Raw genomic sequence first — 16,769 nt, 5'->3', positions numbered from 1 at the left:
CCTCACACTTCCCAGGTGTGGGAGCCAGCCCTTCAGGTGGAGGCCCTGGGGGCTGTGTTGAGGCCCTTGGAGGTGGGGATGTCAGGGTGTCCCCAAGCCCTGCAGTCCAGGTGGGCTGGGGCTGCTTTGATTGGTGTTCTCTTTGCTGTGGCAGCCCTGTTGGTGAGGTGGCCGAGTGTGGTGTGAGCAGATGAGGGCATTGGAGGGCCCCCTCCCACAGGAAGAGTCCCCGGAGTGGGGAATGATGTGAGGCTGGTCACACCCACAGAGAGGAAGAACTATGGACAGAGGTTTCTACAGTGTGATATTACAACTTAGAAACACGACTCCCTGGAGTTGGATGGGTCTCAGATGGGGAAACTGAGGCCCAGAGAGGCAGTGATTTGCTCAGGCCCCATCTTCTCCCCACCCTCTTCTCACCCAGCCAAGCACCCAGGTCCCCAGGAAGGATGGGGTATGCTCACCTGGGTGGCCTTCTAAGAGAGCTGAGAGCCCAAGGATATGTCCTGGTCTTCGGGCCACTGTCAGGGTACATCTTTGGCCCTCCTGTTTTGCCTCGCAGCACTGTCCTGACACAGGTCACAAAGCAGTAGATCCTCAGAGCCCACTAGCCCAGCCTTTGGGGGGTGCTCAGACCCCCAGACTCTGGGTCATTGTGCCCAGAAGCAGCAACTCTGAGTACAGATGTCTGATAGGGAGCTGGGCTCTCCCCTTCAGGCCCAAGACTTGAGGGCTCTGGCAGCCCTGGCCTAGTGGGCTCGTGGAGCCTCTAGTGTCATCCGAAGGCTGGCATTTCGTGGACACTTATCCCACAGCCTGGACCCCAGAGCAGTGCTCTCCTCCCTGGTCTGTGGCTGTTGACATGGAGAACCCTTGGCTCAGGGGTTTCTAAGGTTTCTCCTTGACCCCATCCTGTGTCTGGTAATTCGTGTTACCTGTTTTAATTTTGGTTTTCGGTTCTCGGACACTGACTTGCTTTAGCAGTGGCTCTGCGTCATCTCTCCTCCGTGTCCCTGGCAACTCCTCTTGCCTCTAGCAGCGCCAAGACCCCTTTGTCCAGTTCTCACAGTACAGAGGTTCTGAGAAGGAGGTCACCCGAGGATCAGCGCTGGCAGTGACCTCAGCCTCTAGTTCACCTCCCTTGATTTAAGGATAGGAAGAGAGAGGTCCCAAAATGTTGAGCGACCCGGCCCGCACCATCCCTCATCAGGTCGGCCTCATTCCCAGGACAACAAACCAGGGAGCAGAGCCCCTCTGGCCTCGCTTCCTGAACTGTCAGTCTTCGCAAAAGGCAGGGGCATCACCTGCTGGCTTGTCTCCCCTTTCATGCAAACTCCTCCGGGGTCCGACGCGCGCGCTCCAGCTCCGGACTGACACCGGAGTCCCCTGCGGCACCACCCCTTGCGTCGCGGCCAAGAGCTCCGCCTTGGCCCCGCCCCAGGCCACACCCCGCCCCCACGGCCGCCCCAAGTCCCCCACCCCCAGGTCTCCCAACGCTCCTACCCGGCTAGCCGCCCAACGCCGGCCCCGCCGTCTTGCCCCAGGCCACCAACACTCTGTCTTGGCTCCACCCCCACAGCCGCCCTGTGGCTCGTTCCCTTCCCCCGGCCCCCGCCACGCTCCCGCCCCTTCCGGCCGCCCCGGTTCCCACCCACCCCCTCGCGTGCCTCCCTTCCCACGCGCGAGGCGCGCCCTGAGACCCGAGTGGCCGGGCAGCAACGAGGCTGGGCGGGGCGCTGGCTCGGGTTTCGGCCCGCCCCCGGCGCCGGCGTGACCCCTCCCCGGGCGCGGGCGGGGCCGGGCCAGCTGGCCGGCGCCCCGCCCCCGGCCTGGCGCTCCGGGCGCTATAAGAGGGCGGCGGCTGCGGGGCGCCCAGCGCGGGGCCGGGAGCGCGATGGTCAGCCGCCGCGGCGCGGCAAGATGCTGGATGGGCCCCTGCTGGCGCGCTGGCTGGCCGCGGCCTTCGCGCTGACGCTGCTGCTCGCCGCGCTGCGCCCCTCGGCCGCCTACTTCGGGTAGGTGCCTCGGCAGCCCGGCGGGCGGGGCGGGCGGGCCGTGCCCGAGGCCGGCGCGGGCGCGAGGGCGGGGGCGACCCAGGTGCGCGGGGCGCGGTGCCCGGGCTAGCGAGGGCCCCCGGGTTGCCTGGAGCTGTTTGTTTGCGGAGCCCGCGTCGCTGGGTCCGCGAGTCGGTGTCCCCGTGGCGCGGAGCGCGGAGAGGGGCCGGCGTACCCGACGGGCTGGCGTGAGGCCCCGGTCCTCCGTGACCCCGGAGCCGTAGTCGCTGCGGCCGCGCCCGCGGCCGTGCGTGAGGCTCCCTGGAGCTCCGGGACCAAGCTCTGGTTATCGGCTCCCTTAGGCCAGGATTTCTTGCCAAACGTCTGGAGCCTCCCTGGCCCCTGCACACCCACCCCCCCTTGCAGTTTCCCCCTCCTTTCTCTCCTCGAGAAGTTAATTTAACAACAACAAAAAAATACGTACAAAATCCAGATGTTCCTTGCTCTGAGCCCCAAAGGGAAAAAAAAACTCCAGACTGGAGGAATTTTATTTTTCTTGCGCTTTGCTTCTGACGTTCGCTCGGGCCCCGGCCCGCGGGAGCGCGTCTGTGGGACCTCTCCGGTGCGCAGGGCCCAGCCCAGCCGTGAATGCTGCCTCCCGCCGCCTCCAGGGTCGCTGTCCTGCGCGCTTCTCCGCAGCAGCAGTTAGTGTGGTTTGGGCTCGTCTCTCTCCGACGTCCCTTCCTGCCCTTCCTCGTTCCTCGCTCCCAGATCTGGGATGTCCAGACGGGCGAGCTTTGGGGACCCTCGCTGTACTCTGCAGATGGGCACACCGGGGTCTGGGTGGCATCGTGTGGGCAGCCCTCAGGATCTCCCCAGTCTCCCCGCCTCCTTACCCCGTGCCACTCCTGGAGCCGAGGCCACCCTCGCGTCCTGCCCAGTCCCTGTCCTGCGTGCCCTGCGGCCGTTCCCGGGCTGCCGCCCTCCACCCGTCGTCACCTGTTCCCTCTCCCCTGGACCAGGCGCCGGCGCGCAGCGTCCTGGCCGGCAGAGGGCCCCGTTGGTCCAGAAATGTGGCACTTGCCAGGGCGGGGAGAGGCCGACTGGGCGAGAAGCCCTGCAGGTGTATCCTGTTCTCAAAGAAAATAAAATATTTTCATGGGAAACTTTCCCTTTGTGTTTTTCTCCCCCCTCCCCCTTCTCCTGTTCTTTTTTCCTGGGTTGTCTTCCAGGGTCAGCTCCCTGTCTCCTTACCCTGGAGACCCCACCCCGCAGCCAGAGCTGTGGCTGTGGGCTTGGCCCGCCTGGGGCCCAGGCTGTGCAGAGGCTGGCACGCCCCTGCATGCCATCTGTGCAGCCTTTGCCTCACCCTCTCGGGCAGAGGGAGGGTCAGAGGCTGGCTGTCTGGCTGCAGGTCCACGGTGAGTCACGATGGCCTGTCAGCCAGCTGTGCCTTCTCGCTGTCCGGGCTTAGCCATGGGTCTGCTCACCAGGCTTCAGACACACCCTAGGCTTGTCTGCGCCACGCTGTGCTCTGCTTGGAGTCTCCCTGCTGCTGGCCTTTTCTCTCTGGGAAGATCAGACCCACAGGGTGGCGTTCAGAGTCCTGGCTCCTGCCCTCCATCCCAACCCCTGTAGCATCCCTCTTTTTCTCCGTGTTTTCTCTGCACTTTGTACCTTCAGGGAAGTGTGGCCAGTGGCTGTGTGGCAAGTCAGGAAGGCTTGGAGCCCCTGTGGCTTCTCCAGCTAGCCCTTCTGGCCCTGCTCTTTAATCCCAAAGGCCCCCTCAAGTGAGGCTTCCCAAGTCCTGCCCCGTGGGTAGCATAGAAAGCAGTTCTGCTGCCTCTGCTGGGGTACACCCCACTTCCCCCCTCCCCCTGCCACCAGACGAGAGACAAGACTCAGCTTGGTGGATGGAGGTCCTGGAGGATGGCAGGCTCTGTGCCAGCCCCACAGGCAGAGAAGGTAAGGGACCTGGTGCTGGAGTCCACTCAGGATAGCACCAGGCATGGAGGCCCAGCCTCTGGCTAGCAGTGACTGGCTGAGCCTGGGTCTGGGGCCCTTTCTCCTAGCTTAATAATGGGGCAGGAGCCAGAGGGGAGGGGGAGGAGGAGATGGCCCAAGGCAGGCAGGGCCAGGCAGGGCTGGGCCAGAGCCAGGGGGCCTCTCTGTGCCTTGTGCTGGGGCTTCCCTCCCCACCCCAAGTACAGAGGGAACAGGGGGAAGGAGCTGGGATCCAGCCCTCCTCTCCCTTCCCCCACTCTGAAAGCTCTGCCTGGCACAGAGGCTCACAGGCAGGGCAGCTCCAGTTACAGCCCAGAAACCCAGAGAGGCTGGCCTGGGGGAGGATCACGTGGGTGGTGGGAGCCCTCCCTGCTCCGCCCCCCCCCCACCCCCCCAGGCTGCAACCCAACCCGCCCTGCTCCTGCTGTCCTGCTCAGCCTCTGGCCACCAGGCAGGGCCCTCCAGGTCACCTGCCTGCCATAGGAAAGGGGCTCTCCTGTCTTCCTCCCTGGCCTGACCATTCTTTTTGGTGTGATTAGCAGGTGGTGTTTCCATCTGGTTCTCCTGGGGCTACAGAGATGTCTGTGCTCTGGGGGCCTAGACAGCTGGCCTGATGCTCTCTTGGAAGGAAGTGGAGCCTGGTTCTAAGGAGGAAGAGACTGTCCCAAGGTCTTGTGGCAAGTTTGAGATACAAACTTGGACACCCCTCCCTGCTGCCAACCACCAAGTCCCCTGCCCCACCCCATAGATCTGGGTGGGCTCTCCCATACTTTGCTCCTCTCTTGGCGTTATCCTCAGGTGAGAATATAGAGCTAAAGGGTGGGCCTTGTGTGCTGAAACCTGCTCAGGAAGGGATGCCCCAGGCCCTGGGGCAAGCCACCCTTGTGCTCCTCTGAGCCTGGAGCCAGGGGCTGGATCTGGGGATTTGGGGAATCTGTGCTTGTCAGAGCAGGGTCTGGGCTCCCCAGCACCTTGCTGCCTCTTTCTTAGAGGTCCTGTGTGTGTGCTGAGCCAGCCCCCTGCAGAGGCCCCTGGGGAAACTGCTAGACAGGCATCCAGGGGCTGCACAGGCCAGCGGAGGCCTGAGGCTTCCAACGTGATTAATCTTCTATAGAAGTAAGAAGGGGCACGGTGAGCCCTGAGGCTCTTTCATGGTGTTGGCTTCAGCACTCCACATTATACAGGAAACATTTGCAGTGTGATGTGGGGGAGTGGGGCACTGCTGTGAGGTCTGGGCTCGTCCCAACTCTCTGGTCCAAGTAGCCTGGAGGCCTGCATGGAAGAGGCAGCACCAGGCGTGACACTAAGGGCTTCCCTACCCCATGAGGGGTGCTGGGAGCCAGTTTGAAAGGCAGCTGAGGTGCTCTGGACCATTGCAAATGGGGGAGGGCAATTGGCCTTAGGGCCAAACGTCTTTTTGTTATTGAAACGTAACTCACATCCTGTAAATTTACTTAGTTGAAGTATACAGTTCAGTGGTTTTTAATACACCCACAAGGCTGTGCAGCCAGCACCGCTATCTAATTCCAGAACATTTTCATCACCCCAGAAACCTCATATCCCGTCCCCCCCTCCCCCAGCCCCTGGCAACCACTAATCCACTTTCTGTTTCTGTGGATTTGCCTATTCTGGACATTTCATATAAATGGAATCATACCATACGTGGCCTTTCGCGTCTGGCTCTTTTCACCGAGCATACTGTTTTCACGATTTATTCACCTTTGTAGCAAGAATCAGTACATCATTCCTTTTTGTGACTAAATAATATTTGACTAGCTGGACATAGGGCAGTTTTCTTCCACCTATTCATCTGTTGATAGACACTTGGGTAGTTTCAACCTTTTGGCTATTGTGGATAATGCTCCTGTGAAAATTGGTGTACAAGTTTTTTTTTTGGCTGTATGTTTTCAGTTTTTCTCGGTACATACCTAGAAGTAGAATTGTTGGATCATATAGTCATGCTACGTTTAACCTTTTGAGAAGCCACCAAACTGTTTTCCACAGCATCATTTTACATTCCCATCAGTAATGCACGAGGGTTCCAATTTCTCCACTCCTCGCCAATGCTTGTTAATTCTCTGATTTTAAAGAAAACATATTTTTTTGTTTGTTTTTAAATTCTGGCCACCCTGGTCGATTTGAGGTGGTGTCTCGTTGTAGTTTTGATTTACATTTCCCTGATGACTAGTGATGTTGAGCATCTTTTCATGTGCACAGTGGCTATTTATAATGTCTTATTTTGGGGAACTGTCTATTCAGTTTCTTTACCTACTTTTTGGCTCAGTTGTTTGTCTTTCTGTTGAGTTGTAAGAGCTCTTTAAATGTTCTAGATCTATTCTTGGACTGAGGAAAACCTGTTTTCTTGACCTGTGAGCTGGCATGCTCTCACCCCTTCATACAGGGGCTGCACCCATGGGTCTTCACAACAGATCTTCCCCCTGCTTGGCCCCCAGTGGACTATGTGGGGGGCCAGGGTGCAGGTGGCTGTTCATTTGCTGGAGCCTGGTCTGGGGTTGGGGCTAGCTAGGGGCCCTGGCACTGAGCTCGAGGTCTGCCCCAGAGGGGCTGCTGTCATTAGGGTGAGGGAGGGCTCTGAGTGCGGGTCAGGGAGGGTCGACTGCCCAGCGCCAGGAGGTGAGGGCATCTCCTCTGCTTCTCTGAATACTGAGCCTGGGGCTCAGCTGGCGGTCCTTTGTGGCCACGTGCCTGCTGGCTGCTTGGAGGAGGGGCTCCCAGCTGGTCCCTAGAGCAGGAAGAAGGAGGGAAGATTTCCTGGGCAGCAGGAGCGAGCCTAATGGTAGAATGGTAGAATGACAAGGCTGTACGGTGAGCCTGTGAGTGGGCAAGGGATAAGATGGAGCCCTGCTAAGAGAATGAGACAGCTCTGACAGGGGCTTGGTGGGCTTGTGTATGGGGCTGAGGGCTGGGGCTCACCTGTAGGGGAGGTCAGCCTTTCACAGAGAGGCTGGGGAGACCCAGAGTCCACTGGGGCTACGGAGGGGCTGACAGAGTGATAGGTGTCCCAGGGGATTCCCCGGCCAGGGGTGGTGGTGCTGTGAGCTAAGCAGGCAGGAGCTTGGGGAGTCACGTGGGTTTGGGCAACAGGGCAGGTGCTACCCATGGAGACCCACCTCTGGACAGACATGCCCGAAACAGTCCTGCAAGGCCTCAGATCTGGTGTTTGAGGGAGAGGCCATGGAGAGCAGTGTGCTTCAGAGGGTCAGGAGAGGGTAGGCCTGCACTGGCAGCTGAGGTGGGGGAGGGCCCAGGCAATGGGGCCCTATCCACAGTGTCCAGGGCAGCTGAGGGGCTGGCAGGGAGATTGCTGAGGCCCCTTGGAAGCCCTATGGGTGAGACCTCAGAACAGCAGGTGACGAGGGATGCAGGGCAGGGGCAGCAGGCTGAGGGAAGGTGCCTGGGGATGTGGGGAGGGCTTCAGGTCAGGGAAGGGAGCTCCAGGGACAGGAGAGGATAGAGGGGTGGTGTGTGGAAGGGCCTGGGCTTCCTGCCTGCAAAGGAGGGGGGATTCTTCTTGGACTATGGTCCAGGACCTCTGTGGCCAGCAGAGGGACCTAGGTGTTCCAGGTTCCCAGCCTATGGGTCCAGGGCAGACATGGGGAGGCAGTTGGAAAGAGCAGGCGGGGGAGGCAGAGGGGATCCCTTGGGGAGCTCACTGCCCCTTGCATCTCTCGTCTCCAGAGTCCCTCCTGCCTCCCCCCTTCTCCTGGCCAGTCTTCTTTGGGGGGCTGTGGACTCCCAAACCGTTGGCCCCTGCCTGGCCTATTGTCCCCTTCCATAGGCTCCTGGGGGGGCCCTGCCCTGGCCCCCTAATACAGAGACCAGATAGAGGCAGGTGGGAGCATCAGGCCAGGACTGGGCCTCTGGGCTGGGAATCTCGTGCACACAGGCTGTGGAGTCCGGTGGCCTCTTGGTGGGGTCTGAGGTGAGGAGGAAGCCGCCGCCATCTGGCTCCCCTCAGCTGTGTGAGCAGATGTTCTGCCACAGCCGGCGGCCGTCTGGACGGGAGGACAGCTGGCCTAATCTCACCCCCGTCCTTGCCACTGTGGTCCAGGACCTGACTCCAGAGCCATGGGCACTAGCATGATCCTGCCCAGGCTCTCAGGGTGGCCCCAGACTGAGGGTGGCGCCCACCACCCACCCCAGGGGCCTTGTGATATAGAGGACAATAGAAGTGTGTGGGTATTTTTTCTCCTGGAAAAGAATGCACACACACGATTCCTCCCGGGGGGCTGTGGGCCCTGAATTCGGGGAGGAGCGATGAGCTGATAAGGGGCCTGGCTTGGCTTTCCTGGCTGTAGAAAAATGACACCTGTCAGCAGGGCCGGCACTCAGCCCCCTTAATCCCAGCCTGGGGGGCACCCGGCTCCCTTTGTGTATTGTCCCAGAGGTGGGGGTGCCCCTGCAGTGCCCACCCTGGCTCAGCAGACTGCAGGAGGTTTCAGAGGAGGCGCAGTTGTCTGGGAAGTGGGTGAGGCCAGGTCCCTGCTTGAAGGTCAGCCTCTGGTGGGTGGGGAACAGGGCCACTGTCCTCATGGGGCTACCCATCCTCCTGGGTCTGCCTCAGCTGTTGCCTCTTCCAGGAAGCCAGAGCATAGCCCAGAAGTATCACTCCTTACCTGTAGCTCACCTCTGGGGAAGCCAGGAGGTTCCCTTGTGGTGTCTCTTCCAAACTGCGCTGGGCTGGCTCTTCCGAGGCCTGTGAGGGGGCCCCTCCGCTTCCTGGCTCTGCACACAGGAGCCTGGTATGGGGTCTGAGGTGCTCGTTCACCAGGTGGCCCAGCCCCCTGCTCACCCCTGGCCCTAACCTCCACCACGCTGCACCCACACTTGCTGACTGGGCCATTACACCTTCCAGTGCACGGATGGTGGGCCAGGTGCAGCAGACACAAGAAAATGGGGCCTGGATGTTGGACAGAGGCTTTGCGGGCGTTTTTGCTGTGGTGCCGTGCTGAGGGAAGAGGGCTCTGCTGGAGCTCCCAGGGTGGGAGGTGGGGGTTGAGGACCCCACTGAGCGAGCGTTGGGGAGGTGGGAGCAGGTGGCTGCCCACGGTGCATAGCAGGTCTGAGCAGGCCTCTGGAGTGGGGCTTGGTAGCATGGGCTGGATGATGACCAGCCTGTTTTCCTGCAGGGACTAATCATTAACGGACATCTGTGGGCTGGTCCAGGGTCTCCAGAGGAGGGCAGCCCCACTCAGGACAGTATCAACCTGGGTGGTGTGCTGCCCATCTGGCTCTGTGACCTGCGGGCACAGCCCGCCATGCTCCCCTGCTCCTCCCAGTGAGGTTCCTGGCTGGCCTGGCGCCCCTAGCCACAGGAGGAAACCCGGCCGCCCAGCTGGCAGGCCCTGCACCTCGAGACCGGCAGCCGGACGAGGGAATGGAAAAAGGCAAGCCTCAAGCTGCGTTTGTTTTTCTTAGCGATACCTGAGGTAGACGTGGCCAGGGAAGTGGTCTGGCCCGAGAGTAGAGGCTGCCAGGGGCTCCCAGACCAGAGCACACCAGACCTGGCTCCCTCTTGGACAGAGGGAGCAGCAGTGGCTGCCTCAGGCCACCCCAGGGTGGGGTGTTGATTGAGGCTGTCCCAGTGTTCCCCATCTGTGTCTGGCATGGTGCTAGGCCCCTGGGAGGCCAGCTCCAGGAAGGAAACCAGATATCAAAGTGATGCTGGTAGTGGCGGCGGTGGTGGTGGGGTCCGGTGGCTCTCTGACCACCTGCCCTGCATCTTGCCTGTCCTTTGTGGCAGCCCCGTCGTGGGTCCACAGCCATCTCTGAGGCCTGGGGATGTGGTGACCAGGGCACAGAGGTGGCCTGGTCACTCTGGTTCCTCCATGAAGCCACTGCAGCCCATCTTCTCCTTGCGGCAGTCAGTGAATCTGGGGGTCCCATGCAGCCTCAGCCACCTTCCTGGGGGCTTTCGGCATGCCACTGTCCAATCTGGGCTCCATCGTCCTCTGGAAAGGGGGCAGTTGGCTGGTGGCCCTCAGAGTCTGGGGGTCCCACGAGTTCTGCTCGCTTCAGGGACCTAGTGTGGATGAGGACCTTTCTGGTAGGCTTGGGGGTGCCAGGCCTGGTGGGCAGTGCTGTGGGTCCCAGTGTAGTGGAGTTTGCTGAGTCCTGTGTCTGCCAGCTGACCCCCAGGGTGGCCAGGCCTTAGCTAGGCAATCCCCTGGACAGTGATGGATCTGCGGACTGACCAAGAGCTCTTCGTGCCCTGGAATCATCGGGCCCCATGAGGTGGAGAAGTCGGGACCTGGCAGTTCTCACAGCTGATGGAGGTGACAGCTGTCACAGACACAAGGTCTCTGCCACAGTGTGACCTGTATGCAGGGAGCTGCCCTCCCGCCCTGCTCAGCCCCATCCCTTGGCCCTCACCTCCTCCTTGGCACGGCAGGGCACCAAGTGATGGTGGAGCTCTCAGGGAGCCCCAGGCTCTGGTGGCGTCTATGCCCACCCCACACCCGCCTGCTTGGGTGGGAGGCTGCAGGCCACGGGAGGATGGAGGGTTAATCTCAGAACCAGTTCTCAGCACTGGAATTTGTTTTGAATTTGATTCACACAGAAATTAAACGCCGTCTGGTGGGGCTGAGGTTTCCTTGGCAGGGCGCTGTGGCTTCTGGAACTCCGGCCTCTTCTCCTTCCGCCCAGCCCAGGGTCTCAGCTCCCCATGCCCGGGGAGCTGGGTTTGTGGGCAGGGTGGCCCTTGTGGTGGCTGGGCCAGTAGGCAGGAGGAAGGGCAATCGAAATCTGTTCCCCTACCCCAACTGTGAGTGAGAAGGGGTGAGGTGTTCTAGGGGCTGAGTGATGTGGGGCAAGGATGGCTCCAGTACCAGCGTGGGCCAAACCTGCACCCACCCTCTTCCGACAATGCCCGTCCCGCTACCTGGCTGTCCTTGGGGCAGATGTGAGGATGTGTGACTGGCTGGGTGCTCAGAGGGGCTGCACTAGTAGTCCCCAAGCAGTCAGGCATGACAGCCTCAGGCCTGGTCCACAGAGGGGGTTGGGCATCCCCAGACTTGGCTCTGTCTGTCCTAGGTTCTTTCCTGCTGCCCCAGGGCTGGAGTGTGCTCTCTGCAGAGCTCGTCAGGGGGGTGAGCCCTCAGCAATGTGGGACCTAATCCAGGATGATCTGGTCTCAAGATCCTTACCTTGATTACTTCTGCAAAGAGCCTTATTCCAAAGGAGGCACATTCTGAGGTTCCAGGTGGCTGTGAATTTTGGGGACCTTTATCCTGTGCTTCAGGTTATTCCTGCAAACAGTTTCTCAAATACGGCGACCAGCATATGGTCAGAGATAGCTTGGTGTGCAGGGAAATGCAGCCAAAGGACTTGCAGAAATGATGGCAGCAGACCAGTAAACAGAGCATCCCACACTGAATAAAACAACCCTCACTGTGCTTGCAGGAGCAAGATAAGCTTGGGATATCTGTAAGGAATGAGAAGCCACAAAAACTGACCCAGCAAGTTTGGAAAAACCAAATAGAACTGGGAAAAATTTTAAGTAGTAGACTGATTTGAAAGCAGATTATAAACAGTTGAAGAGAATTAGCAAACTGTAAGATGGGTCAAGAGAAATTACACAGAGTGTGGCATGGGAAGGCAGATACACAGAAAGCAGAGAGGGTGAGAAACCTGGGGACACAGTGAGGAGGTCCCACATGCTCCACCAGAGGCCCAGAGGTAGAAGAGAAGAGGAACTGATGGGGTGATACATGGAGAGAATGGCTGAGAGTTTTTCTGAAACTGATCAGAACAATCAAGAAGATTCAAGAGGCCCAGTGTCTTTCTAAGCAGAAAAAAAAAAAAAAAGTTCATGCCAGAACATGACAGATTGCAACTGCAAAACACCAAAGCAATCCCAAAAAACAAAATACAGATTACCTTCCAAGGATTGTCAGGCTGACAGCTAAGTTCAGAACTGAGAGCAAAGCCAGGAGGTGGTGGGACCATCCCCTTGGTGCATGAAAAGAAAATAACTGCCAGCCAAGAACTCTACGCTCGGTGAAGATTACTGTAAAATGAGGGTGAAATAAAGACATTTTCAGACAAATTGAGAGTTGCTCTGAAGGAAATGTTGACGCCGCAGCTTAGGCATGGGAAATGGCCCTGCTGTGTTCCAGACACAAAAAGGAGTGAACAGCAAGGAGAAGGTCACAGGGAAGGAGGGGATAAGGGAGCATTGAACAACTTCCTGTTGGGTCCTAAATGTAGAACTAAAATACACAACAGCATATAATTCCAGGGAGTCAGCAAGGTTGTGTTCTCAGGCCTCATATTACTGAGAAGGGGGTGGTATTGACCAACATTGAACATGGGTAACTTATAGACTCATGTTGTAATTTTGAGGGTAACCATGAAAATAATGGAAATATATGACTTCAAATTAACAAAAGGAAAAGGAGAATAATGAAAATAACCCAAAAGAAGGCAGGAGAGGAGAAAAGAAAAAGAAGAGGCATGGCCAGCAGAAAGGATAAACTGAGGCCCCAGGACCCCAGTGGATGAAATGTTCCAGGCATAAGGCTGAGGTGATTGGGGTTGTGGTCACGTCCTGAGTCTAATTATAGGCTCTGGGTGAGAGACACACGATGTAAGGATAGAGAACATAAGAGGATGGAGAGAGAACACACCAGCTCAATGGGCCATAAGGTAAAGAGGGAAATGAGAGTAGAGAGAGACTCAGACTCAGCACAGTGATCTGAGCTGTGACTGTTTTAGTCAGCGACCTGGGGCTGTATCAGGCTCAGTCTGGTGCCCTGAGGCTGCAGTTTCGGAGAGGCTGAAGCAGTCACAGTGGTAGCTTAAATGCATATTTTAGAAGTGGAGAGACACTTGAAAGCACTCAGCAAGTGTCCATCGCAAAAGTGAGGAAGAGAAGTAAGGTAAACCGAAAGAAAGTAGAAGTAGTGCAGAAATCAACAAAAAAACGTGCATTAGAGATGAACAGATCCCTCTCTGGGAAGGTCTTAGAAACACCTGAGGAGACTAACCCAGTGAAGAGGAGGCTCAGAGTGCTAGTGTCCAGCTACGGGGAACATCATCACAGATTCTGCAAACAAAAACAAGGGAATGTAATGAACAGTTCCATGCTGATAAATCTGCAAATTCAGAGGAAATGGAGAAAACCAAAAAAGTAACAGAAACAGATTCAAGATATAGAAATATTGACTAACACTATAGTAAGCAAAGAAATTGGGTCATTGGGAATGTAAAGTGGTATAGTCACTGTGGCAAACAATCTGACAGTTCCTCAAACAATTACATATGGAATTCCTCTATGACCTAGCAGTTCCACTCCTGGGTATATACCCATGAGAAATGAAAACATATGTTCACAAAAATATGTGTACATGAGTGGTCATAGTGGCATTATGAACAATAGCTGAAGAGTGAACAACTCAGGGACTTCCCTGGCAGTCCAGTGGTTAAGACTCTGCGCTCCCAATGCCAAGGGTACGGGTTCCATCCCTGGTCAGAGAACTAAGATCCCTCATGCCGCAGGACGCGGCCAAAAAATAAATAAATAAAAAGATTGAACAGCTCAAATGTCCATCACCTGAGGAGTAGAAAAATAGAATGTGGTATATCCATACAGTGGGATATTATTACATGCTACCACATGGAGGGACCTTGAAAACATTGTGCTAAGTGAAAGAAGCCAGTAAGAAAAGGCCACACGTTGTTTGATTCCTTTTGTAGGAGATGTCCAGATCAGGCAGACCCCCAGAGGCAGAAGGTAGATTAGTGGTTGCCAGGAGTTGGGGGAGGGGAATAGGGAGGTAATAGCTAAAGAGTACGCTATGTAGTTTCTTTTTGAAGTGATGAAAATGTCCTAAAATTGACTGTGGTGGTGTTTGCACATATCTGCAAATATACTACAAAATGCTGAATTATATACTTTAAATGGGCAAATTTTATGGTAAGTGAATTATATCTTAATATATAAAGGTGTTCTAAAAGAAAAGAAAAAGAAATTGGACCAGAAAGGAAATGTTTCCTCCAAGAAAAGGTCAGCCTGCATGGCTTCATGGCAAGTTCCACCAAACAGTCAAGAAGACACGATTCTAATCTGACACAACTCTTCTAGGAAATTTAAAAAAACAAAACAAAACAAAAAACTCCTGCTAAGGCACTGAAACTCAGCAGGAAGAGCATGGGAGAAGAAAATTACAAGCACGGATGCAAACATCCTAGACAAAACATCATCAAGTTACATCAGCAAAACAGAGAAAGGATAAAACCCATCGTGGCCAACTGGGTTTATTCCAGGAATGCTTAATGTCTAACATTAGAAAAATCAATTAGTGAAATTCCTCAATTTAGCAGATTAAAGGAGAAAAATCACACATCAAAAGATGCAGGGATGACATTTGATAAAGTTCAACATCCATTTGTGATTTTAAAAACATTCATAGCAAACTAAAAGCAGAAGGGAACTTCTTTAACTTGATACAGGGTGTCCAGAAAAACACACAGCAAACCTCATGCTTAACGGTGAAATGGCAAAAGCTTTCCTTTTAAGACCAAGAGTCAGACAGGGATGCCTGTCGTCACCGTTGTCTAAATCTGGGTGATGCCAATTGTCTTAACAGACCCTCAAGCATGATGGGAGTCATTTCTCTCATGTAGCAATCACGTTCTGGCTCTGTGAGTGCATTGACTCCTGGTCTCTGGCCTTGTAGTGCCAGTCTTTAGGGCGCCCTTGCGTCTGGAGGGGTGGGTCTGGGTAGCAGAGATGAGCAAGGATGAGGGTCCCCACTTTCTGGTGGTTGTGCCCACAGTTCTCTCCTTCACTTCATGGCCACACATGCTGGCAAGGGCACTGGACAGCTCTGTGCTGGCTGGTGGCTGTGGAGCTGGGGGTCAGGAGGCTGGGTCCCAGAGGGTAGCTGGCAGATTCTGCACGATTATGCTGATGGCCCTAGCCAGTGTAGCAAGGCAGGAAGAATCACATAGTAAGAAAATAGACTGGTGTCTCTGCAGACTGCATGATTGTACACAGAGCATCTGAAAATCATCAGAGATGAATTACAACACATAGCAAGGTCACCAAATACTAAATCAGCATAGGGTCATTTGGATTTTTGTAGGTCAGCAACAGAGGGAAGACTGACTTTATAAAGTTATTTTATTTTTATACACTATCACTCTGGAACACAGACTGACTCTAATACAGGCCAGCCCTGTGGGAGGCTGTAAGACTTCAGACTTCAGTGGGGGAACGTGTAAGACTTCAGAGAGAGGCAGGAAGGAATCCTGAGTAAATGGAGAGAGATGCTGTTCTCACCAATGGAGAGATTGAAAATTGCACACACAGGGGACTTCCCTGGTGGCGCAGTGGTTAAGCATCTGTCTGCCAATGCAGGGGTCACGGGTTCGATCCCTGGTCCGGGAAGATCCCACATGCTGCAGAGCAACTAAGCCTGTGCACCACAACTACTGAGCCCACACACCTAGAGCCCGTGCTCTGCAACAAGAGAAGCCATCACAATGAGAAGCCCCGCTCGCCACAACTAGAGAAAGCCCGCACACTGCAAAGAAGACCCAATGCAGCCAAAAATATATAGATAAATTTATTTTAAAAAATTGCACAGAGCAGTCATGACCACCCCAGCAAACCCTGTCACGTGTGTGTAAATGCAGAGCCAACATGTGCCCTTGGAATCTGTTGGAAGGAGCTCCTGACGGAATCCCAGTAAAACGTCAGGAGCTCGGGACACTAGCCCAGGTTGGAGCCTGGAAATGAGCCACATGTGAGGCTGCTGTGACATCACAGAGCAGCGAGGAGATGGAACCTTTGGGATCCTGAGGGAGGGATGCTGGCCCCACCATACTTCATGGGCAGATGTTGGTGTCAGCTGGATGGAGAGCTGGATGTGCACAGCAAGATGGGGAAGCTTTTGGAGGATGTTTAGATTATGACATTAGTGGTGGCAGCTGAGAGTGCCTGGGCACAAGGCTGTTTCTTGAGCTGGGTGAGAGCTGTGTTTCCCAGTTGTGCTGCTCACTTCCATGTGTGTATTATATCTTTTGAAGATACCTGAGTGTTGTAAAGTGCCAGACCAACATTTAGGTCTCGTTTCTTCCCAGGAAATGGGTCCGGCGCTGGGAGAGGACAGCCAGGTGGAGCAAGGGCAGCCAACCTGGACTCAAGTCCTCCATGGGCTTCCTGGGCAGGCTTATGTGCCCATCGACCCACCTGTCTCAGACCAGATGCCCACAGAGAGGGAGGGGCAGCTGTGTTGAGCACAGTGGCAGGTGCACTGGTGTGGGCAGCTGGGCGGTTGGAGGGACTGTGCTGTGCCGGGTGGCCTGGGCACTTTGTAGGCTGGAAGGCGCGGCCCCTGGAGATAGGCTGTGTGGGCAGAGGCTCATTGCTCCAGGTTGTCATACAGGGCTGAGGGCCTGTGAGGGACTTCTCCATGCCACTGGCTGTATGTTGAACTTTGTCATTTTGAATGGGCCACATGTGCATGGGACAACGTGTGAGTGGCTCACACGCCATAAGGGAGAAGAACGTGTTTCCTCTGCCCCAGGCTGCCCTTTATCCTGGGTTGCCCCGTGTACCCACAGGTGTGCACGCAGGTACTCTGCAGAGGTAGGCCTGTGCCTTGCACTGAGTGTACACAGCAGGTGGGCTGCGGCTTTTCTGAGGCCTGCTGAATACTGGAGTGGATGGAGCCCATTTATTCAGCCAATCTCCAGTCTTTTTGAATACCAAACAGTGCTTCCAGTGTTTTTGCATGACAGCAT

At 55.9% G+C, this 16,769-nt stretch overlaps 1 protein-coding gene across 1 annotated transcript in view; it reads left to right on the top strand.

The window, feature by feature from the left end:
• The first annotated feature begins 1,856 nt into the window (after positions 1 to 1,856).
• The window catches only part of WNT9A (Wnt family member 9A), a 28,039-nt gene continuing 13,126 nt past the window's right edge, over positions 1,857 to 16,769 (top strand). The window contains exon 1 of the mRNA XM_022563350.2: positions 1,857 to 2,015. Coding sequence (XP_022419058.1) covers positions 1,921 to 2,015 — 95 coding nt within the window. The 5' untranslated portion in view covers positions 1,857 to 1,920. The remainder of the gene's footprint in view (positions 2,016 to 16,769) is intronic.

Source organism: Delphinapterus leucas, chromosome 3, assembly GCF_059928025.1.
Source record: "Delphinapterus leucas isolate spDelLeu-1000000601 "Yukka" chromosome 3, BTC_Dleu_Yukka2, whole genome shotgun sequence".
NCBI lineage: Eukaryota > Metazoa > Chordata > Mammalia > Artiodactyla > Monodontidae > Delphinapterus > Delphinapterus leucas.
This window is presented reverse-complemented; position numbering and strand designations above follow the sequence as displayed.